This window comes from Bufo gargarizans, chromosome 5 (genome assembly GCF_014858855.1).
Source record: "Bufo gargarizans isolate SCDJY-AF-19 chromosome 5, ASM1485885v1, whole genome shotgun sequence".
Classification (NCBI taxonomy): Eukaryota; Metazoa; Chordata; class Amphibia; order Anura; family Bufonidae; genus Bufo; species Bufo gargarizans.
This window is the reverse complement of record NC_058084.1, coordinates 341,392,449-341,418,331: the sequence shown is the minus strand read 5'-3', so window position 1 is coordinate 341,418,331 and position 25,883 is coordinate 341,392,449. Positions and strand designations below refer to the sequence as shown.

The 25,883-nt window shown below is 44.2% G+C and overlaps 1 protein-coding gene across 1 annotated transcript in view; it reads left to right on the top strand.

Annotated features, from left to right (window-relative positions):
• The window catches only part of LOC122939447 (glyoxylate/hydroxypyruvate reductase B-like), a 66,292-nt gene extending 43,812 nt beyond the window's left edge, over positions 1–22,480 (top strand). The window contains exons 7-9 of the mRNA XM_044295518.1: positions 6,091–6,269; positions 21,042–21,138; positions 22,324–22,480. Coding sequence (XP_044151453.1) covers positions 6,091–6,269; positions 21,042–21,138; positions 22,324–22,480 — 433 coding nt within the window. The remainder of the gene's footprint in view (positions 1–6,090; positions 6,270–21,041; positions 21,139–22,323) is intronic.
• The last annotated feature ends 3,403 nt before the right edge of the window (positions 22,481–25,883 follow it).

The window sequence follows — 25,883 nt, the reverse complement described above, 5'->3', positions numbered from 1 at the left end:
TAGGCTGGAGTGAACGGTGCTTCAGGGAACTGCTCCTTGAACCAGGCCTCCAGGAACGCTGCTGGATCTCTGCCCTCAGCTTTCTCAGGTAGGCCCAAGATCCTCACGTTATTGCGACGCGATCTATTTTCCAAGTCGTCGCATTTCTGCTGCCATTGACCCACGATCTTTCCAGGTCTTGCACTCTCCCTTCAATCGGTCTGGTCAAGTCCTCCAGGGCTGATACGCGGTCCTCAGTGGTCTTAACTCGATCCCGCAGCTGCTGCATATCATGGCGGAGTAGGCTGACATCCACTCTCAACACCTCCAACTTCCCGGTCAGCGAGGACTGACATGATGAAATCGCCACTAGCAGCTGATCATATGCAGCCTTGAGAGTAAATTCAGGCTCGGTGGGTTCGTCAGTCTCTGCATGCTGAGCGGCCTATCCCCGGGTGACCGCCGCGCGCGATGGTGATGCGGTCACGGTGCCATTCTGGGCCTCAGACCTGGCAAATTCTTTTAGCCTCTCCGCTGCAGTCTGAGCTTTGCTAGGCCCCATCGTCATTGTGCGGGGTCTTCTCCTGCGTTTACACACCGTCCACTCTGTACCTGGGGTCGGCAGTTTGTCAGGATGGAGCAGGATTATAGAGGGTAAGCGGAGCTGCTCTCAAACGCGTGCTCTCATGCCGGGAGTTGGCCATGCCCCCTCTGGATTTTAATTTAATAGTGCCGTTGAGTCTCTCCACATGGCCACTGGACTGTGGGTGATAGACTGTGTGAAAGACCTGAGTGACCCCCAAGGCTCCCTTATCACCTCCCTTATCACCTTCCCTGTGAAATGGCTTCTTCTGTCTTATTAGAGGGCTCTGGGTAGGCATATTTTTCATTACACTTCCTAGGGTCCCTGCCCATTCGGCACTGCTCCTCTCTGTCTGGTCTGTCCCTGTTGACCAGACCATGGTCTCTGTTGTCCTTGTACCATATTGATTTTTTAGGATTTGGTAGTGGACATGTCTAGTTCCAAACCCTTAGCAACAGCAACTGAGGTAGTGCTGTCGCCTTCCATTCAGGCTTACACGCCTTCAGTTTTGTCTGGAGGGCAGGTCTCAGTCCCTCCATGAAAGCAGATGGCAGTAACTTCTGTCCCATGGGTCCAGTGGTATCCTGACCCATGTCAGTCCACACTGTTGGTAGTCTAGACTAAAATGCCACTACGTCTTCTTTAGTCTCCTGTATTATGTATTTTAAACTATGGGCATTGTCATCTTCTATTGTCCTGGCCCATCTACCAAAAATTCTGCAATATTCTATGCCTGATGTGTCAGTTTTTTCCAGTCAGACCATGATGACTGGTCAGTTTTTACCCTTTCAGCCAGTAACTGTTCTTTTAGAGGGTTATATGGCGATTCTCCCATTTTTAAGGCCACTAAGTCATTTAAGTCTGCCAATGTCGCCTTATATGTGGCTTGTATCTGTTGTATCATACGGTGGGCAGGCATAGGTCTTGTCAATGGGTCAGGAATTCTACCTAAAAGTCCCATTTGGTCCTTTGGACTCCATGGGGAGTAAGGCAATATGTGCTGTTGCACATATTGGACTTGACCACCGGGTGGTGGTGCCTGGGGGGCTTGATTATCTCTCCTGTCTGCTGGTCCCCCTCCTCCATCCACTGGTGGAGGGACTTGTGGGGTGAATCCGGTACATATGGTGACCGGATAGAGTCCTGTACGCAGTCTAGGTCAGGGTGCCCCACATACTCTACAAGTTTCCGTCCAGTCAGGATTCTGGTTTATACACATTGTACATGTCCAGCCTGGTCTATCCATCGTCCCAGAATATGACTGTGGGGGAGCTGAAGATTGCGGACATATTTTCTTTTCTGTCTCACTGTCATTGTCATGTTTTACACTTGTGTCATAATGCTAATTTCCTCCAAATGTTACATTTGGCCATTTCTCCATTCTTCACTTTCTCTGCTGCCCGACACCAACATTCCACAACCTCCTCACATTCCTGATCCTTCATCCAACCACTATGTGTTCTTTTGAACCTTTCCCAAACTTCAGAATCTAAGTTACCATGTTTCATACCTGCCTTCTGTAACATCTTCTGTGTCTTTTTCTTGTCTTGCTTCCCTTCTGAATCTTCAACTATCTGTTTTGCTAATTTGTCCCCCTCAGGTATACTCTGTGTATTGCCCATGTCTATGTGTTAAGAATTTTTCTACCAGACGTCTGAAATATCTACAGTTGAAACTAAATTTCAGCAATCGCCTAATCTGCTTCCTTATAGTGACTTCCTCCTTAATCTCCTGTTAATATATCAACTATACTACAGGTAGGAAAACTCTATAGTGTCTTCTCACTTTCTCAGAGGACTCCACGGTTCACTATTTCCTCTACGGGCATTTTCTGTGATACGATACAAAATCCAAACAATAACCAGTTTATAAATCACAACACCAATAACCAAACCAAACGTTTCCCAAGACCAAGACCAATGAAAGTCCATATCTCAGCATAAATAGGTTCTTACCATTTTAAAAGGCTTGACCGTCGGAGAAACTTCAATAGACCCACTGTCCCGGCCCCAGGTGAAGACACAGGAAACACAGATATATTTTTGTAAGAATAAGCTTCTTACCTTACAGCGCTGTTTGTAGTATCTGTGAGTCCGGGTCTCCTCCTGTTGCGGCCGGAACCGTAAGGTCAGAGTTCACTGGTCAAGCCCCACGTTTGGGCGCCAAAGAAATTGTGGGGGCAAAGACCCCTTACTCTAATTTATGCTGAGTTCCAAATCATCATTGCCTATAGATTTAGTAATGGGACCCATTGAGGATTGATTGACACTCAGTGATCAAACAAGTCTCTGTTTATTCAAAGCAAAATGTACAAAATATTATACTGATTTGAAAGGAGGAAGAAAACCACCCACACACGTCTCATAAAGGTCATGATCACATTTGCTTACATAAGCAGAAAATATGAAAACCAGAATTGCAGAGATCAGCTTACCACAAATCAGGAACCTAGTTTCTCGGAAAATTATAAGAGGAAACGACACCAGGTGCAGACAGCTAAAGCTGCAATGACATTTAAAAATGAAAAAGACAGAAGAGGAACTATGTGAAATATGTAACCTTAATATTATCTTAAAATAATCACAAGCACTTCAACCTTTTAAGATAGCTGACATAAGACAAGAAAAGATCTTCTATCCCTCACAATCTCTATGCAATAATTTTACAAAACCCAACAAGTTTTTAGTTCTTTGCTGTGGAAGACTAAAAGAAGTAAAATAAGATATGAAACCCTGCAAAGAAACAAGGAATCAGGAGATTTAGCAATGTTCAACCCATTATTATATTTTGTATCTGCTCAGCTGCAGGATTTTAAGGGATGGAAGAACAGGGAGAAGTGGCAGATTAGTTTAATGGGCATCGAGACGCTCTCAGCCCCTGGTGGCCTTGGAAGGGGGAGTGGATTCAAAACTAGGATCTGCCCCAACTTCTGAGGAAAGTGTGGGCTAAGGTTAAAGTGCTTTTTGGGGTCTCAGAACTTCTAAATATGTCTCCTATATGGAACAATCCTGTCTTACGAGAACTTTCCCAACTGAAAGGATTTTCCATATGGGAACGAAAAGGGATTTGGAAAATTGAACAATTGTACCCCCAAGGCCTCCTGAAACTATTTCAGCAATTGTGCTCAGAGTTTGCTCTACCCTCCAATCATTTCTAAAGGTACCTATAGCTAAGATGCGCATTAGATGCCCAATCCAAAATACTATCGCTGCAATCTACATCCTACCGCCACTACAGGCGCTTGAGTGGCAGTAGGATCTGCGAGGGGATCTATTTCGAGAATTTACCCATCATTGCATGGTGAGTATCTGAAGGCCTTTCCTCTTAGGGTAAAGGCACAATGGGAAAAGGATGTTGGGAGTATTACTGATACTCCATGGGAGGAGATGCTTGCATTGACCCCCAAACTATCCCTGAGTAAAGCTGCTAGACTGTCCCAGCAGTTTTTTATCCATAGAGTGTACAAAACCCTGCTATTCCTGCTTAAAATTGGATATAGAGAAGACTCCTGTTGCCAAAAATGTGGCGAGTCAGAGGCTGACTTGTTACATATGCTATGGAGCTGCTGTGCAATAATAGAAATATTGGAGAGAGGTATACAGCTAATCAATAAAGTATATAGTGCAGATTTCCCTCTCGATCCTAAAATGTGCCTACTGGGCATTTTTGTATCTGATCAACTGCAGATGCCTATTATTATAGGAATAAATAAGATGTTGTACCAGGCATGAACGCTGGCAGCCAAGTGGGTACAACCACTGCCTCCTTTTATAGCAGAGTATATAGCACGACTGAATGCTGTTATAAGACTGGAAAGGGGTGTCTGTCTCAATCGAAACTGCCTCTCGAAATTTGAGGCTATATGGGGCCCCTGGATTGATGGATCCGGTGTCTGCAGTCCGTGGTTGGCACTTACGAGGGGACTTATACATTCATAATTGAGGGGTAGTATGATAATAGGGAGCCTGAAGTTATGACATTGTGGTGTCCACCTACATCCAATTAGGGGTATATGCCGATGGCTGCTCCTTGCTGCTACCCCGGGGGAGCCTCTTCATTCTTCTTCTCTTTAGGGAGTCAACCCTGAATTTTTATTTCTCCTATTCTTTGATTTTTGGCAGCCAGCTGTTACTGTGGTTGTCTCATGGGGGAAGGGGGGAGTTAGTTGTGGACTTGCACTTGATTAACACTTCTGAGTCAACAATTATTGTCATGTCAGTACTCTATCCTACTATGTCAGAACTGTTTTGGACCCTGTAAACATGATGTGCATTTTATTTGTTTATGGATAAAACTCAATTAAAAGATATCTGATGTAAAAAAAATGGTCCTAATGCGAACCACAAAGGGAAAAATACTAACAACACAAATCCTAGTCAGATTTAGGGTGGATCCACAGAGTTGATCAGCATAAGATGTAGAATCTGACTGGTATCGGTTTGAATTATATTGGATACTGCATTCAGTAAGGGTCCATTCACACGTCTGTAGTGTATTGTGCATCCTCAATACACCCGGCCGGCACTCCCCATGTTCTATTTTTTTTTCTGAGCCGCGGCCCGGAAGTTCGGGGCCGCGCCCCGGAAATGCGGCTGCGGAGAGCACATAGTGTGCTCTCCGCATCTCTTCTGGCCCCATAGAGAATGAATGGGTCCGCACCTGTTCCCGATATTGCGGAACGGATGTGGACCCATTTGCGGACGTGTGAATGGACCTTAAACTGTATCTTATATCTCTTGTTCATCTGAAATCTCTTAGTGCATGGACAGTGGAGCGGGATTGTTTATGGGGGGGGTGGGAATTGTAATTTATAAAATGTGTGTTAAAAAAAGTTATAAAAATGATATAAAAAAAAAAAACTCTTTCACAAGTAGTTTTGTAGCTGTGTTTTTCTGCACTTGTGCGTTTTCAGTGGTGTTTTTTTTGCACCTGAATTTTTTGCAGCATTTTTCAGCTCTAAAAAAGCCAGCTCTAGATCTGTGGGGAATATGAAATGCAGGACACACAAGCTTTATTTTTTTCCTGGAATTTTTGTTAAATAGGTTTTTGTCTTTATTATGCTGTAGGTCTTTGAGTTTTTTCAGGCGCTTTTCCAACACCTTATCTATAAGGGAAAAACACTGTGACGAAAAACACTAGTGGTAAGCCACGCTATGTGCAGAAAAAACGCAGCAATAAAACAACACGAAAACCACAGCATAAAAACACAGGTGCTTAGAAAAACCTGCTTGTTCTCATTCCTCCATAATGCCAGAGCCAAATTCATGTGTGTAAGGACCCTCAGGTCTTGTTTGCATCTGCAGCAAGAGGATCCGGCACAAATACCGGCTGTCGGTCGGACCAAAAACCGCTGCATGCAAAGGTTTTTGTCCAGCCGAAACCACCGGATTCCATTATAGTCAATAGTGATCTGCTGTTGAATCCGGCAATGACTGATCCGGTGAACTGTGGCAGGCTGTGAACGTGACCTGATTATCATTTTTTGTGCCTGGCACTAACATAAATGTACTACTATGATTTTCAAACAGAACTGTGGAAGAAGAAACGGAAGTCGGAGCTGAATACTGTAGTAACATGGCTGATTTGCTTCAGCAGTCTGACTTTGTAATGGTGGTTGTCAGGCTGACACCAGACACACACAATTTGATTGGTCGAGAGGAATTTCAATTAATGAAGCCCACAGCCACTCTTATCAACATTAGCAGAGGTATGAAAGTCTGTTTCTCAAATATAATGCACATAAAATGCATCCAAATGCTATTTGAGACATAATGTCAAGCATTCTGACATTTTTACCTATACCATGAGGCTGAACAAACCTTGCAGCATCATTGTCAGCTACACTGTAGTGTCCTACTGTAATACATAGAACATTATATTTGTAAGGAACTTGAATCCAGCTCACCTGTCCGGTATGTAATGAAATCCCGGCTCCTGGGGCCCTAGGGGAGTGTTCCCTTGGCAGGCTTGAAGTAAAGAAGGAAGGTCCTGGAGACAATTGAGATCCTCTTTTTAGCTCTTCTTTATTATTCAATGGATAAAAACTGACATTAACCACTTCTTACATGACAAAACGTTGACGCGTTTCGGGTGAGTACCCTTAGTCGTAACAATTTGTCAGACTGTGGCCCCACAATTTAAAAGGGCTTGAAGACCTCCTCCTCCAAAATCTGGGAGCGAGTCCTCAGTCCCATTGGTTGCCACACAATGACACACCTTTTACTTTCATTGCTTCAATCACAGGTGTGATGGAGAACACATTGAGCGACCATTCTCTAGATATATTAACCCTGGCATTGCCACAGTACATAATCATTGAACAGAAAAAGTCGCAGAATGTGAACACTCATCACTTTCCAAATTAAAAACATATGATAATAACAACGAAGTCCGGTTTAACAGCAAGTACCTGTATTTATAGGCTGTAACCATCAAATGTATTGTAACCAAATGTAATGTAACGTGTTACAACGCTATGATTCTTAGCTTGCGATAGAACAAAAGGCCATTCGTTGTTATTATCATATGTTTTTAATTTGGAAAGTGATGAGTGTTCACATTCTGCGACTTTTTCTGTTCAATGATTATGTACTGTGGCAATGCCAGGGTTAATATATCTAGAGAATGGTCGCTCAATGTGTTCTCCATCACACCTGTGATTGAAGCAATGAAAGTAAAAGGTGTGTCATTGTGTGGCAACCAATGGGACTGAGGACTCGCTCACAGATTTTGGAGGAGGAGGTCTTCAAGCCCTTTTAAATTGTGGGGCCACAGTCTGACAAATTGTTACGACTAAGGGTACTCACCCGAAACGCGTCAACGTTTTGTCATGTAAGAAGTGGTTAATGTCCGTTTTTATCCATTGAATAATAAAGAAGAGCTAAAAAGAGGATCTCAATTGTCTCCAGGACCTTCCTTCTTTACTTCAACATAGAACATTATGTCTGTGTGAGTTCCAGGATATCCCCCATTCCCCTCCCTCTTTTCACAATTATGTCAGACAACTGTCTACAGTAAGGCTTTATGCACTCGAATGGAAAAAATGGCTGTTTGATGGCCGTTTAAGTAAAGGCCATCACACAGCCCTTTTTGTTGTACGAGTTGAAGTCTATGTGGCTATTCACACAGCCATTTTGGAAGGTGAACCTCAAGTCTTTTGTAGCCCCTACTAGGTTTTCCTCCAGGATTGCCCTGCATTTAGCTCCCATCAACTCTGACCAGCTACCCTGTCCCTGCAGCCACCACCATGTTTCACGGTGGGGACGGTGTGTTAGTTTTATGCCACACATAGGACCAGATTTTTTCAGATTCTCCCACCTTAGCTGTGCATTTCTGCAGATCCTCCAGAGTGACCATAGGCATCTTGGCTGCTTCTCTAATTAGTGCTCTCCTTGCCTGGGCTGTCAGTTTAGGAGGCTGACCATGTCTTGGTAGTTTTGCAGTTGTGCCATACTCCTTACATTTTCAGTGCTCTATGAGATGTCCAGAGCGTGGGATATTTTTCTGTAGCCTAACCCTGCTTTACACTTCTCCACAACTTTATCCCTGACCTGTCTGGTGTGTTCCTTGGTTTTCATTGTGCCCTGCTCAGGCTATGTGCGGAGGTCTGCCAAGTTAGCAGCACGTGTGTAGCCTTTTTGTTTTGGAATTGAGCTATAGCCGCCTCCCTTTAGATGCACTGGGTGGGGTCGTTGGTTTGAGTTTAAATTATGCCCACTCCCAGTGTCCTGTGTGGGTTATAGCTTCTGTCTGGCTCAGAGAAAGGAAGGAAGGATTTGCTGTTCCTGCTCAGTAAAGATAAGTTGGTTTTGTTTTCTTGTGGTTGTCTGTCTAGGCTGTTAGAGAGACGCCTGCACCCTCCAGGTCCGGAGGGAGCAGGCTGCCTCTTTCCCCCTTTCACCATCTTAGGGATCCTAGGGAATCTTCAGCCTAGGCACGAGGACATGTTTTTTCCCACCTTCAGGGTCTGAACGTGGGCATAGAAGTCTAGGGAGAGCTGGTAGGGATTTGTCAGGAGGTGACCTCTATCCTCAGCTTCTTGCCTAGACACTTGTTTGTTTATATCCTGTGTATCTTGTATCCTGTCTGCCGTGACAGCTGTTTGATCACTAATGTTCACTAACGGACCTCTGAGGCCTCCACAGAACAGCTGTAGTCATAGTGAGACTACAGTACATACAGGTGGACTTTATTTACTAATTAAGTAATTTTTGAAGGCAATTGGTCACACTGGATTTTATTTAGGGGTATCAGAGTACAGGAGGCTGGATTTTAAAAACCATGTTTTTTTTACTTCACACATACTGTACTTGCTATTTTGTAACGTGAAAAAATGTGGAAAGTTCAAGGGGTATGAATACTTTTTTCAAAGCACTGTATATCTTATGTGCTTCTTGTGGTTTCCAGATGGGCAGCTGAAGTAAAATGCATGCACATATATGCATAGTATTTTCTGAAGGAAGACCTGACATTCAAAAATCAGACTTTTTATTAAGGCCAAATGCACACGGCCGTGTTCCGTGGCCGTGAGCGGTCCAAGGTATGCCGACCTGGATTCCTGCTGACAGCAGGAGCACACGGCGTCATTGGTTGCTATGACGCAGTGTGCTTCATGCTGCCGCCGCACTACAGTAATACACTCATCTAGATCATACGAGTGTATTACTGTAGTGTAGCGGCGGCAGGAAGTGCACGAAGTCATAGCAACCAATGACGCCGTGCCCTCCTGCTGTCAGCAGGAATCCAGGCCGGGTTACCATGGACCGCTCACGGCCGCGGAACACGGCCGTATGCATTCGGCCTAAAGGGAATAAATAATCACCCAGTACAATTAGCCTCAGGCCCCTTTCACATGACTGATCCAAAACAGACATTTTTCCTAAGTTTTGCTTTAGTGTGCTTCATTGTTTTCTGCAAATCTGTTAAAAGGGTTGTGCAGGCTATATATGTCTGATCGTCAGGGGTCCAACACCCAGCGCCCACTGCCGATCAGCTATTTGACATGGAGAGGGCACTCCATATAAGCACTGCTTCCTGCTCATTATATTACTCATTGTCTCCCCTGTAGTGCAGCATATTGTAATTTAGGGTTGTTTTGGGTATCAAATTTTTGATACCCAATCGATACTTTTGTCTGGTATCGACCTCGATACCGGGATTTGCCTTTTTTCCGATACTAGGCTTTGCTATTGCGCAGTCTAGTATCAGAGAACATGGAGCGCTCTGCTCTCAGCGCGTTCTGTATTCTACTCAGCAGCACAGGGGAGAAGGAAGCACTCTCTCCCTCCCCCCTATGCCGCTGCCACCACTGAGGAGAGAGGGGCGTGCACACTGCGCCACCAATGTAAGTAAACGTTTAATACAAATCCAGGAAGCGGGTGCTGGCAGGGAGCTGCGATCAGCGGCAGTTAACCCCTCAGGTGCCGCACCTGCCTCCTGTATTAAATGTTAATTATCATTGGTGGCGCTGTGCGCCCCCTTCCCCCCACCCCCCCAGTATTAAAATAATTGGTGGCAGTGGCCACTGGGTCCCCTCCCCTCCTCCTCCACTGGGTACCCTCCCCTCCTCCTCAGTGGCAGCTTTTGATCGGAGCCCCAGCAGTGTAATCCTGGGGCTCCGATAGGTTACCATGGCAGCCAGGATGCTACTGAAGCCCTGGCTGCCATGGTAATCTCCCTGCTGCTGTGTGTACTATGCACAGGGCAGCAGGGAACGTGTGAGATCCTATTCAACCTAATAGAGCTCTATTAGGGTGAATAGGACAAGGGATTAAAATATCCCAGGTTCTAGCCCCTAAGGGGGAAATCGTTATTAAATAAAACGTTTAAAAAAAAAAAACTAAATCAATAAAACTGTTCTATTATGAGCTGGACATTCCATAAAATGCGGAATGTGCGCAGCTTTCTTTGGTGTTTTTTAAATATTTTTCGCATGGTATTGAGTATTGAAACTGAATCAAAATTTTGGTATCGGACAACCCTAGTGTAATTACAAGTTCTTGCTCCATTCAAGTGAATGGAGCGAGTACTTGTCATTACACTACACCGTCCTAACTTCCGAAACAACGGGCAGTGTAATGAACAGGAAGCAGCACTCGCATGAGGCATCGTCTCCACTTCAAACAACTGATCGTCAGGGGTGCCTGGTGTAGGATATTGACGATAGGTCATCAATATACAGTAAATGGCAAGACAACCCCTTTGTGACCACCCATACGCGTTTTTACGGCGGTCACTAAGGGGCCTTAGGCTGAGCTGCCGCTTTTTTACGGCGGCCCAGTCTAAGCTCTGCACAGGTCCCCCATGCAGCAGGGACCCGACTCTCATATGAGAGCTGAGGCCCTGCTCTAACAGCCCGATTTGGCAGATGGCGCCCGCCTCATGTAAAGTGCTGACAGAGGGAGCAAACTCCCTCTGTCTCCCATCGGCACCCCGCAATCATATTTGTGTGAAGGCTGCCTGGGGTCTGATGTAGGCTGCAGGCCAGCCTTCATGAATTTTCAGGAGGCTTTGCCTCTCTGGCTCAGCCTTCTGGTCAATGTCAGAATAGCATTGCCATTAAAATGCAATGCACTATACAGAGAGTGCAGAATTATTAGGCAAATGAGTATTTTGACCACATCATCCTCTTTATGCATGTTGTCTTACTCCAAGCTGTATAGGCTCGAAAGCCTACTACCAATTAAGCATATTAGGTGATGTGCATCTCTGTAATGAGAAGGGGTGTGGTCTAATGACATCAACACCCTATATGAGGTGTGCATAATTATTAGGCAACTTCCTTTCCTTTGGCAAAATGGGTCAAAAGAAGGACTTGACAGGCTCAGAAAAGTCAAAAATAGTGAGATATCTTGCAGAGGGATGCAGCACTCTTAAAATTGCAAAGCTTCTGAAGCGTGATCATCGAACAATCAAGCGTTTCATTCAAAATAGTCAACAGGGTCGCAAGAAGCGTGTGGAAAAACCAAGGCGCAAAATAACTGCCCATGAACTGAGAAAAGTCAAGCGTGCAGCTGCCAAGAGCCACCAGTTTGGCCATATTTCAAAGCTGCAACATCACTGGAGTGCCCAAAAGCACAAGGTGTGCAATACTCAGAGACATGGCCAAGGTAAGAAAGGCTGAAAGACGACCACCACTGAACAAGACACACAAGCTGAAACGTCAAGACCGGGCCAAGAAATATCTCAAGACTGATTTTTCTAAGGTTTTATGGACTGATGAAATGAGAGTGAGTCTTGATGGGCCAGATGGATGGGCCCGTGGCTGGATTGGTAAAGGGCAGAGAGCTCCAGTCCGACTCAGACGCCAGCAAGGTGGAGGTGGAGTACTGGTTTGGGCTGGTATCATCAAAGATGAGCTTGTGGGGCTTTTTCGGGTTGAGGATGGAGTCAAGCTCAACTCCCAGTCCTACTGCCAGTTTCTGGAAGACACCTTCTTCAAGCAGTGGTACAGGAAGAAGTCTGCATCCTTCAAGAAAAACATGATTTTCATGCAGGACAATGCTCCATCACACGCGTCCAAGTACTCCACAGCGTGGCTGGCAAGAAAGGGTATAAAAGAAGAAAAACTAATGACATGGCCTCATTGTTCACCTGATCTGAACCCTATTGAGAACCTGTGGTCCATCATCAAATGTGAGATTTACAATGAGGGAAAACAGTACACCTCTCTGAACAGTGTCTGGGAGGCTGTGGTTTCTGCTGCACGCAATGTTGATGGTGAACAGATCAAAACACTGACAGAATCCATGGATGGCAGGCTTTTGAGTGTCCTTGCAAAGAAAGGTGGCTATATTGGTCACTGATTTGTTTTTGTTTTGTTTTTGAATGTCAGAAATGTATATTTGTGAATGTTGAGATGTTATATTGGGTTTCACTGCTAAAAATAAATAATTGAAATGGGTATATATTTGTTTTTTGTTAAGTTGCCTAATAATTATGCACAGTAATAGTCACCTGCACACACAGATATCCCCCTAAAATAGCTAAAACTAAAAACAAACTAAAAACTACTTCCAAAAATATTCAGCTTTGATATTAATGAGTTTTTTGGGTTCATTGAGAACATGGTTGTTGTTCAATAATAAAATTAATCCTCAAAAATACAACTTGCCTAATAATTCTGCACTCCCTGTAAGGATAGTGCATTGCATTTTAAAAGCAAAGAAAAAGCTGTCTGTTATAGTCCCCTTGTGGGACTATTAAGTGGTAAAAAAAAGAAAACTCATTTATTCAATTTAAAAAAAAACGCTTTTCAATGAAAAAAAATATATATAAATAAATTTCAAATATGTTTGGCATTGCCGCATCCGTAACGACTCGGACTACATAAATATCATGTAAATTATCCCCTATGGTGAATGCCATAAATGCCATATAAAAAAAAAAAACTGAATTGCTCATTTATTCTTAGTTGCCACTGAAAAAAACATAATACCAAGCGATCAAAAAACGCAATTTACTCCAAAATAATACCAATGAAAAATACAAGTTGTCCTGCAATAATCAAGCCCTCACACAACTCCATAGAAATATAATTAAAAAGGTTATGGGTCTTGGGAAGCGGCAATGCAAAAACTTTTTTTTCCTTTTAAACAAAGGGGTTTTATTGCAAAAAAAGTTGTAAAATGTAAAAAAGAATATATATGTATTTGCTATCACTGTAATCGTACTGACCCAGAGAATAAAGATATTATGTTATTCATGCCGAAAAATGAACACCGTAAAATGTATAACTTAAAAACCCAGTGGCAGTATTTCAGTTTTCCCCATCTTCCTCCCAGAAAGAGTTAATAAAAGTTAATCAGAAAGTTGTGTACCCCAAAATGGCGCCATTAAAAACTACAACTTGTCCCACAAAAAAACAAGACCCTCATAAAGCTATATAAACGGGGAAAAAAAAGTTTTAGCTCTTGGAACGCGATGATAAAAAAACTGAAGAAAAACCCTTGGTCAGTAAGGCCTAAAACAGGCTGGTCACTAAGGGGTTGCCTCACTTTAGTAAGTTGCATTTATCATGTGAAGAAAGTTAATACAAGCCACTTACTAATATATTGCTATTATCCATATTGCTTCCTTTGCTGGCTGGATTAATTTTTCCATCACATTATACACTGCTCGTTTCCTTGGTTACAGACCACCCTGCAATCCATCAGTGGTGGTCGTGTTTGCACACTATAGGAAAAAGTGTGGCCGGGACCATGGGAGTGCACATAGGCTAGTGCTTTTTCCTATATTGTGCAAGCACGACCACCACTGATGGATTGCAGGGTGCTCTGTAACCATGGAAAAGAGCAGTGTATAATGTGATGGAAAAAAAGAAAAGCAAAATAAATCCAGCCAGCAAAGGAAGCTATATGGATAATAACAATACATTAGTGTCTTGCATTAACTTTCTCTAAATGATAAATGCCACTTACTGAAGTGAGATGACCTTTAACCACCTCAGCTCCCCTAGCTTAAACACCCTTAATGACCAGACCAATTTTTACACTTCTGCACTACTTTTACCGTTTATTGCTCGGTCATGCAACTTACCACCCAAATGTATTTTACCTCCTTTTCTTATCACTAATAGAGCTTTCATTTGGTGGTATTTCATTGCTGGTGACATTTTAACTTTTTTTGTTATTAATCAAAATTTACCGATTTTTTTTTTTTTGCTAAAAAATTAAATTTTTCACTTTCAGTTGTAAAATAAAAAAAAAAAAAACAACGACATCTATATATAAATTTTTCTCTAAATGTATTGTTCTACATGTCTTTGATAAAAAAAAATGTTTGGGTAAAAAAAAAATGGTTTGGATAAAAGTTATAGCGTTTACAAACTATGGTACAAAAATGTGAATTTCCGCTTTTTGAAGTAGCTCTAACTTTCTGAGCACCTGTCATGTTTCCTGCTGTTCTACAATGCCCAGGCAGTTGAAAAACCCCACAAATGACCCCATTTCGGAAAGTAGGCACCCTAAGGTATTCGCTGATGGGCATAGTGAGTTCATAGAACTTTTTATTTTTTGTCACAAGTTAGCGGAAAATGATGATTTTTTTCTTACAAAGTCTCATATTCCACTAACGTGTGACAAAAAATAAAAACTTCCATGAACTCACTATGCCCATCCTGAAATACCTTGGGGTGTCTTCTTTCCAAAATGGGGTCACTTGTGGGGTAGTTATACTGCCCTGGCATTTTAGAGGCCCTAATGCGTGAGAAGTAGTTTGAAATCAAAATGTGTAAAAATTTTTAAGATTTTACATATACCCATGCTGGGTGAGATAAATATCTCGGTCAAATGCCAACTTTGTATGAAAAGAAAATGGGAAAAGTTGTCTTTTGCCGAGATATTTCTCTCACCCAGCATGGGTATATGTAAAATGACACCCCAAAACACATTGCCCAACTTCTCCTGAGTACGGCGATACCACATGCAGCCTAGGTGGGCAAAGGGGCCCACATTCCAAAGAGCACCTTTAGGATTTCACAGGGCATTTTTTACACATTTACATTAGGGCCCCTAAAATGCCAGGGCAGTATAACTACCCCACAAGTGACCCCATTTTTGAAAGAAGACACCCCAAGGTATTTCGTGATGGGCATAGTGAGTTCATGGAAGTTTTTATTTTTTGTCACAAGTAAGTGGAGTATGAGACTTTGTAAGAAAAAAAAAAGTAAAAAAATCATAATTTTCCGCTAACTTGTGACTGACAAAAAATAAATAAATCTAGGAACTCGCCATGCCCCTCACGGAATACCTTGGGGTGTCTTCTTTTCAAAATGGGGTCACTTGTGGGGTAGTTATACTGCCCTGGCATTTATGGGGCCCTAATGCGTGAGAAGTATTTTGAAATCAAAATGTGTAAAAAATGCCCTGTGAAATCCTAAAGGTGCTCTTTGGAATGTGGGCCCCTTTGCCCACCTAGGCTGCAAAAAAGTGTCACACATGTGGTATCGCCGTACTCATAAGAAGTAGGGCAATGTGTTTTGGGGTGTCTTTTTACATATACCCATGCTAGGTGAGAGAAATAGCTCGGCAAAAGACAACTTTAAAAAAAAATGTATACAAAGTTGGCATTTGACCAAGATATGTATCTCACCCAGCATGGGTATATGTAAAATGACACCCCAAAACACATTGCCCAACTTCTCCTGAGTATGGCGATACCACATGTGTGACACTTTTTTGCAGCCTAGATGCGCAAAGGGGCCCAAATTCCTTTTAGGAGGGCATTTTTAGACATTTAGATCCCAGGCTTCTTCTCACGCTTTAGGGCCCCTAAAATGCCAGGGCAGTATAAATACCCCACATGTGACCCCATTTTGGAAAGAAGACACCCCAAGGTATTCAATGAGGGGCATGGCGAGTTCATAGAATTTTTTTTTTTTTGGCACAAGTTCGCGGAAATTGATTTTATTTATTTTTTTCTCACAAAGTCTCCCTTTCCGCTAACTTGGGACAAAAATTTCAATCTTTCATGGACTCATTATGCCCCTCAGCGAATACCTTGGGGTGTCTTCTTTCCAAAATGGGGTCATTTGTGGGGTGTTTGTACTGCCCTGGCATTTGAGGGTCTCCGCAATCATTACATCTATGGCCAGCATTAGGAGTGTCTGCTATTCTCCTTATATTGAGCATACGGGTAATGAGATTTTTTTTTTCTGTTCAGCCTCTGGGCTGAAAGAAAAAATGAACAGCACAGATTTCTTCATTCGCATCGATCAATGTGGATGAAAAAATCTCTGCCAAAAAAAAAAGGAGGGGAAAGGCGTCTGCCAGGACATAGGAGCTCCGCCCAACATCCATACCCACTTAGCTCGTATGCCCTGGCAAAACCGATTTCTCCATTTACATCAATCGATGTGGATGAATAAAACATTGCCGGGATTTTTAATTTTTTTTATATACAAAGTGTTTGCCAAAGCATATGAACACCGCCACCTCCTCAGCTCATATGCCTCAGCAAACGTTTCTTTTACTGCAGAGGAGAAATCTCGTCTTGCAGCGCTGCATACACCGACTTTTGTGTAATCTGACAGCAGCGCAATGCTTCTGTCAGAATGCACATCAGTGCTGCAACTAGTCGATCGGTTGGTCCACCTGGAAGGTAAAAAAAAAAACTAAACAAAAAAGAAAAAAACAGGCCGCAACACAATAAATTTATTAACTTTATAATAGCATTTGAACAGAACATATAAACTTTATTTAACTTTTTGAACAGAACGTTAACTTTTTTGCTTACCTGTGATATTTTTTTTTTACCTTTATAGGACAAACCTCTCCTTCCCCATGGGACAATGTGCAAAGTGCAAATCACCCAAAGATGTGGCGAAGTACATTATGCACTTTGTCCCAGGTGAAAGGAGAGGTTTACAGCAGCTGTGAGTGAAAGGGCCCTAATAGCCCTGTGTGCCTGTCCTGTGTAACGCAATCCCTATGCTAAGTGTACCTCTGTGTGGCACTTCCGGAAACACTCCCCAAAGCATAGAGCAGGGTGGTCAGGACAGAAATAGCGGGTGTCACGCCTTATTCCACTCCTGCTACAGACACAACATCTTTTTCGGGGTGACAGTTGGGTTGAGGTACCAGCAACGACACTGGGGAAATGTCGCTCGTGTAGACGGCTCACTACACTCGTGGATGGGGCCACGGAACCTCCTGGATACAGGAGGTTCTCGATGATCTCTTCCTGAAATTTGAGGAAGGATCCTGTTCTCCCAGCCTTACTGTAGAGAACAAGAGAGGACGGGAGGTGGTGTTGTCGCTAAAGTGCAGGAAACGCAGGATGGCTTCAAATCGTGCCCTGGACATGGCAGCAGAGAACATGGGCATGTGATGAATTGGGTTCGTGGACGGATATGACCGCAATTCATGCTTTTTGGTTAGGCCCATGTTGAGGAGAAGGCCCAGAAAAGTTTTAATTTCGGAAACTTGGACGGGTTTCTACTGGGCATAAAAGCTTCCCGGGTTGGCGGCTATAAATTGAGTGGCATATCGATTTGTTTCTGCCACAACTAAGTCCAACAGCTCCGCAGTCAAGAACAGCTCAAAAAACCCCAGTGCCATACCGATCTGAGCTGTCTCAACCCAAACTCCAGACTGGGCGGTGAAAGGGGGAACTACTGGTGTGGCTGAAGTTGGGGGCTGCCAATCAGGGTTTGCCAACACCTAAAGGACTCTAGGGGCTCTACAAGCCTGTCTGTGCGGTGGCTGCGACGAACTGCAGGGGAACTACTGCACGTGCCACCATACCAGCTTCAACTGCCCTTCTGGTGCTCGCCACTTCACCATGTTGTGCTGCTACTAGATCCAGGGTGTGCTGCGCTGCTGGTGTATGCCTTACCACGTAATCCGACAGCGCAAGCCCCACTCTGCTGCCCTTCAAGCGGGTCCTGCGCAACCTGTGGTCTAGCAACACGGGGCCGGTTACGCCTGGTGGTATCAGGGACCTCAACCTCCTCGTCCGAACTTTGGGTTAGACTGCCACTGCTTTCTACAGGTTCATATTCTGACCCGCTGAATTCGTCAGATGAGGGTTCCCATTCCTCATCCCACTGGGTCAGAAGCCTGTAGGCCTCTTTAGAAGAATACCCCTTATTTGCCACTTGGACTACTAAATTTAGGGGGTATTCCCTGAGACTACCCAAGAAAAAAAGCAAGCCTGTCTTACAAATGGGAGGCTAGCGAAGTACCGGAGGCCGCTGCGATTGATAAAAAATATCAAAACTGATTTTTTTTTTTCGCCGCAGTGCTTGTATAGTGTTTGTGCAGTGATCAAAAAATTAAAAAATTTTTGTCACTGCGGCGGGGTGGGCGTGGGTGAACGCACGTGTGGGCGACCGATCAGGCCTGATCGGGCAAACACTGCGTTTTGGGTGGAGGGCGAGCTAGGGTGACACTAATACTATTATAGATCTGACTGTGATCAGTTCTGATCACTTACAGATACTATAAAAGTACAAATGCTGATTAGCGATACGCTAATCAGCGAATCAGTGACTGCGGTGCGGTGGGCTGGGCGCTAAACGATCGCTAACTACCTAACCAAGGGGCCTAAACTATCCTAAACCTAACAGTCAATACCAGTGAAAAAAAAGTGACAGTGTACACTGATCACTTTTTCCCTTTCACTGGGTGATTGACAGGGGCGATCAAGGGGTTAATTGGGGTGATGGGGGGTGATCTGGGGGCTAAGTGTTGTGTCTTGTGTACTCACTGTGATCTGTGCTCCTCTGCTGAGACCAACCGACGAAAAGGACCAGCAGAGGAGCACAGCAGCCATTTAACACATTACCGTATTTTTCGCTTTATAAGACGCACCTGATGATAAGACGCACCTAGGTTTTTGAGGAGGAAAATAAGAAAAAAATATTTTGAACCAAAAGGTGTGCTTTTGGTAGCTTTTGAACTAAAGGTGGTCTGTGGATGATGTACTGTTATGGGGATCTGGGGATGACGCACTGTTATGGGGATCTGTGGATGACGCACTGTTATGGGGGGATCTGTGGATGACGCACTGTTATGGGGGGATCTGTGGATGACGCACTGTTATGGGGGGATCTGTGGATGACGCACTGTTATGGGGGGATCTGTGGATGACGCACTGTTATGGGGGATCTGTGGATGACGCACTGTTATGGGGGATCTGTAGATTACACTGAGGGGGGATCTGTGCATGACACTGAGGGGGGATCTGTGCATGACACTGAGGGGGGATCTGTGCATGACACTGAGGGGGGATCTGTGCATTAAACGGGGGGGGGGGGGGATCTGTGGATAACACTTATGGGGCTCTGTGGATGACACTTATGTCATCCACAGATCCCCCTAAGTGTCATCTACAGATCCCCCATCAGATGCATCAGTGTGGAGGGAGGAGGCGGAGACACTCATGGCGGGGCCCGGTGCAGTGACTCTACTCTAATACACCGGGCCCCGCAACTGTTAAACATTCATTCTGATATATATCTAATAGTATATGCTCTGTACGGCTCTTAATGTAGTACCGTAAGTATAGCGCAGACCGGCATCTCCATCGGTCATGCGCCACCTGCCGCAGCTCCCTCCTCATGCGCCGTCTGCTCCAGCTCCCTCTGTCATGCGCCGCCTGCCCCAGCTCCCTCCTCATGCGCCGCCTGCCTGCTTATCTCACTTTATGAATGAACAGGCAGGCGGCGCATGACAGAGGGAGCTGGGGCAGGCGGCGCATGACAGAGGGAGCTGGAGCAGACGGCGCATGAGGAAGGAGGTGCGGCAAGCGGCGCATGACCGAGGGAGATGCCGGTCTGCGCTATACTTACGGTACTACAGTAAGAGCCGTACAGAGCATATACTATTAGATATAGATCAGATTGAATGTTTAACAGTTGCGGGGCCCGGTGTATTAGAGTAGAGTCACTGCACCGGGCCCCGCCATGAGTGTCTCCGCCTCCTCCCTCCACACTGTCACTGATACTTCGCTGGCCGCGCTGTGCAGCATAGCGGCCAGCGAAGTATTCGCTTTATAAGACGCACGGCCATTTTCCCCCCACTTTTGGGGGGGAAAAAGTGCGTCTTATAAAGCGAAAAATACGGTATATTTATAAATATAATGTGTTAACTGGCTTCTGATTGTTTTTTTTGAAAATCATCAGCCTGCCAGCGACGATCATTGGCTGGCAGGCTGATGACGAACTTGTCCTTTAACTTTTGCCAGCCTGCGATGCGCATGCGCGGGCCGGCTGTGAGCGTAATCTCGCGTCTCGCGAGATGACGCATAGATGCATGACTGTGCCTGAGTGAGCCGCCTCCGGAATGCGATCCTGCGTTAGGCGGTCCAGAGGCGGTTAAAGACTGTTCAGTGAAAAATGGATGATTCTACATGCAAGTTGAATCGGTTATGTCTGCAACTGCCTTCAGTTTTTACTTTTTCCGCCATTATAATATCTGTCACACATTTTTCATGCATGTGAAGAAAAACTGAAGAATAACACACAGTTTCTCCTAGCAAACACCTGTGAAAAGCAGACCACACACAGATCCCGTTTGTGTGCAGTCAGGTTTTTTCCCTGACCCATTGACTTCAATGGACCAGTTCTGTATGAAAAAAATGGTAACGATAGAACATGCTGCAATATTTCCTAAAAGGACAGACGGTGCGTATACTATTGAAATGAATAGGTCAGTGTTCAGTCCGGATGCTGTCTGTTTTAAAAACTAAATGCATGGGGATGGAAAGATCGGTCATGTGAAATAAGTGTTCTGATGACCTAAAACTATAACTTGTCTATGTCATATCCTATCGTGTAAACAGGCATCTGCTAGTTGTTAGCAAATAAGGCAGGAGGAAAGGTATGTGTATATATACTGTATATATAAAATATATATATATATATAACCAAAATCAAATGTCCCCTACTAATAATTTGTTTCTTCAATTGTGAGGCAGATAAATGACCACATGTAATATTTATAATAATCAGAACTGATATTCTACAAATGTATTTCAGGTCAGGTAGTTGACCAAGATGCCCTGGTAGATGCCTTAAACAGAGGAGTAATTAAGGCTGCCGCTTTAGATGTCACATACCCAGAACCACTGCCAAGGTATGACTTTTAAATCAGCCAACTGTAATCCGACCAGAAGTGCAAGGATAATGGGCAACGATGATAACGCAATCTTTTTTGCCACTGTGTAAATATGTGACTATTATTTTTGTTTTACAGTTAGGGCTCATGCATACGAGTGATGTTATATCTGTGAAAGTTCTGCTACTGAAAACTGGACTCAGTTTTGCAGCTGTGTTTTCTGCAATTCTGGTTCTTGCATTTTTTATTTTTCACGTGGATTGTCTTCAGTTTTCACACATTTTTCCCGCGTGTGAAAAAAACGGAAGAATAAGGCCTCATGCACACGACCGGATGGCGTTCGTGTGCGTTCCGCAATTTGCGGAACGGCATGGACAGCCATTAATATAACTACCTATTCTTGTCCCCAAAACGGACAAGAATAGGACAGGTTATATTTGTTTTGCGGGCAACAGATGCTGTCCTCACCTTTTGCGGCCTCACTGAAGTGAACGGGTCCGCATCCAAGCTGCAAAAACTGCGGCTCGGATGCGGACCAAAACAACGTTCGTGTGCATGAGGCATAACATACAGCATGTCCTAAAAACCATCATTGAAAGGCCTCATGCACACGACCGCTATTTTGGTCCGAATCCGAGCCGCAGTTTTTGCGGCTTGGATGCGGACCCATTCAGTTCATTGGGGCCGCAAAAGATGCGGACAGCACCTGTGTGCTGTCCACATCTGTTGCTCTGTTCCGTGGTCCTCAAAAAAAAACATAACCTGTCCTATTCTTGTCTGTTTTGCGGACAGGAATAGGCAGTTATATCAATGGCTGTCCGTGCCGTTCCGCAAATTGCGGAACGCACACGGATGCCTTCCGTGTTATACGAATTTGTGGACCGCAAAACACACAACGGTCGTGTGCATGAGGCCAAAAACTGACCATCCTTCAGAGTGATTCAGTTTTTATTCACTGAACCACTGATTTGAATCAGAAGTTGTATATGAGAAATGCAAAATAAGAACTTGCTGCATGTTTTTTCATGCAGGGCAATCTTTAATGGGTTTCTTTTAATTGTGGGTGCTGTCTCTTTCAAACACGAATGGCACCTGCATGTGAAATTCGCTTGTGTGCATGGACCCTTCCACCACTGATTATTTCTGAGGAAGTTCAAAAATATTAGGTATGAGAGTTACAATGTTTTAAATCTCTTTCTCCAGAAATCATCCTTTGCTGACAGCAAAGAATATTATTGTGACACCGCATATTGGAAATGCAACATATCAGACAAAAAGAAGAATTTGTGAAAAAATTGTACAAAGTGCGTCTGACATCCTTAAAGGTCTTCCAGTTCCGGACATAGTGACGGCTCCATAACGTATATTCAGTGCGCATAGTACCTGTAATGCTGACCATGTAATGTTAAGTGTGTTTACATGTAATCTTCATTATTAAAACCACAAAAATGCAATTTTAACTAATAAATCCATAATTTGATGAAAGTCATCAAAACGTTTCGAAGGGACTGCAGCACCGTATCAGAGTATACAAAAACCAGAAGGGTTTTTTATTCATCAAACATTTGCCTTGTTTCAACCTTTCATGGGCGTCATTCTCACCATTTTGTAGCAAAATATTCACAGCAAAAACAGTTACCGTATTTCAAGACTCAATCACGTGTGAGTCTCACAAAATCTCTGGTGGCTAATGTACATTTTAGCCACAGCAGCATGGCTATATATAAGGAAGACCTGGCTGTGGGGCAAGTGCAAAGGTAACTGACTCATGGTTATGAGCATCTCAAAAAGGAGCATGCAGCAGCATTCACCATCTGTTATGTGTACCTGTCTCTGCTCCCCTAGTAGATCACCACCTCCGCAAAAAGGAGATCTCATTATGCAAACACGTGGTCACTTCTAGCTCTGACTGCACACTATTCTGAACAGAACCTCTGCTGAAGGACAATAAAATGTCCTGTATTCTACAGCTTCAGAGAAGTGATGCTGACAAAAAAGGTGACCCATGGCCAATGTTGACTGAGTAGGCTGACGGTCTTCAAATTATTGTTTGTAATGATGAACCACCAGTATAAATCATAAGGTGGAGGGAAGTGTCAGCCCACCAGAAGACCAGCAGTGTGCAGCAGGTGCAAGAGGAGCTTTAGAAGCTCTAGTGACAGTGACTGATTCTCACATGGTAAACTGTTGGTGGGGGACAGGGAGCACAGAAACAGGTCCAGTTAAATGTTTGGGTCTCTGTGACCCCATGTCCCATTTTTCCACAATGCCCCTCCTATATAACACTACTTGGTGTCTTTCTTATCCCCACTTTCCAGGACGTCCCCCATGACAGCACATGGGCAGATGTCCATCCCCATCTCTGTAGGGACAGTAAGTGAGATAAGTTTAAAAGGTCCCTCCCCCACTCCCCGTCTCCAGTGTCTTCCTGTCCCTACAGGGATAGGGAGTGAGCTCCCATATATGGAGATAAGAAGATAAAGAAAGCTACCCCCCTGGGGATCTGTGGGGCTAGAGCTAACGTCCCTTCCGGCATCGGCAGAAGTAAGATAGCGGCACCCTGTAGATGCTGGAGACCCGGCTGATGCGGTCTCGCATCTGGGTTGTCCCCCCTGGGGGGTTGAGTCCCCTAGAAAAGAAGGAGAGGCGTCATGGCTGCAGAGGAGGGGCAAGTAAGGTAAGTCACATAAAAGGGGAAGAAACCTCTCCAGGTTAGGCTGTGATTCCTACTATAGAGGCCCTGATGTCGTCCAAGACAGAAACAGTCTCTGACACCTCTGCCCAGGGGCATGTAAGTGTTACTTCTGCTACCTGTGTAGTTACTCGGTTTTTAACATTTATTAAAAGTATGGCATCTTCGGTTCTTTCTTCAAAAATCCCTCTCTGAACCTAAGAAAAGACCGAAGAAATTTGCAACCTGCGGTAAAAAATTGCAGGAGGCATACAGGAAACAGCTATGTTCAGACTGTATAGCCAGACTTCTTATGGAAGAGCAACCGTCCTTCCTAACGGATCTTAGAAGCATGGTTCGCGAAGAAGTGCAAGCGACAGTATCTTCTTTAACCCCTTCTCCTCCTCCTCCACTCTCCACTCCCGCCCCAAAGAGAATGCGAATGGAGGTAGAATCAGATTCAGATCTGCATGGAAGATCCGTGTTATTCTGAAGGCAAAATTGATGAAGCAGATCAACCTCCTGTTACTTCAGATGATACTAAAAAGTATTTATTTTCTTTGGAGGATCTGGATTCCTTACTTTATGCAGTAAGAGAGACTATGGAGATAGAGGATGTGCAGCCATCTAGATCTCTTCAGGACAAGATGTTTTGCGGTTTAAGAGCCAAGAAAAGAAAATTATTTCCGGTCAATGCTAATTTAAAAGAAATCATTTTAGAGGAGTGGGGAGAGGCAGAAAGAAAGTTAACTGATTTCCTAGTGGGCGTGGCCAGCCACGGACATGAACGGTCGTGTCTGAGTGAGCTCTACTCTTGTACACTACGTGCAGAATTATTAGGCAAATGAGTATTTTGACCACATCATCCTCTTTATGCATGTTGTCTTACTCCAAGCTATATAGGCTCGAAAGCCTACTACCAATTAAGCATATTAGGTGATGTGCATCTCTGTAATGAGAAGGGGTGTGGTCTAATGACATCAAAACCCTATATCAGGTGTGCATAATTATTAGGCAACTTCCTTTCCTTTGGCAAAATGGGTCAAAAGAAGGACTTGACAGGCTCAGAAAAGTCAAAAATAGTGAGATATCTTGCAGAGGGATGCAGCACTCTTAAAATTGCAAAGCTTCTGAAGCGTGATCATCGAACAATCAAGCGTTTCATTCAAAATAGTCAACAGGGTCGCAAGAAGCGTGTGGAAAAACCAAGGCGCAAAATAACTGCCCATGAACTGAGAAAAGTCAAGCGTGCAGCTGCCAAGATGCCACTTGCCACCAGTTTGGCCATATTTCAGAGCTGCAACATCACTGGAGTGCCCAAAAGCACAAGGTGTGCAATACTCAGAGACATGGCCAAGGTAAGAAAGGCTGAAAGACGACCACCACTGAACAAGACACACAAGCTGAAACGTCAAGACTGGGCCAAGAAATATCTCAAGACTGATTTTTCTAAGGTTTTATGGACTGATGAAATGAGAGTGAGTCTTGATGGGCCAGATGGCTGGATTGGTAAAGGGCAGAGAGCTCCAGTCCGACTCAGACGCCAGCAAGGTGGAGGTGGAGTACTGGTTTGGGCTGGTATCATCAAAGATGAGCTTGTGGGGCCTTTTTGGGTTGAGGATGGAGTCAAGCTCAACTCCCAGTCCTACTGCCAGTTTCTGGAAGACACCTTCTTCAAGCAGTGGTACAGGAAGAAGTCTGCAAGGTAAGAAAAACATGATTTTCATGCAGGACAATGCTCCATCACACGCGTCCAAGTACTCCACAACGTGGCTGGCAAGAAAGGGTATAAAAGAAGAAAATCTAATGACATGGCCTCCTTGTTCACCTGATCTGAACCCCATTGAGAACCTGTGGTCCATCATCAAATGTGAGATTTACAAGGAGGGAAAACAGTACACCTCTCTGAACAGTGTCTGGGAGGCTGTGGTTGCTGCTGCACGCAATGTTGATGGTGAACAGATCAAAACACTGACAGAATCCATGGATGGCAGGCTTTTGAGTGTCCTTGCAAAGAAAGGTGGCTATATTGGTCACTGATTTGTTTTTGTTTTGTTTTTGAATGTCAGAAATGTATATTTGTGAATGTTGA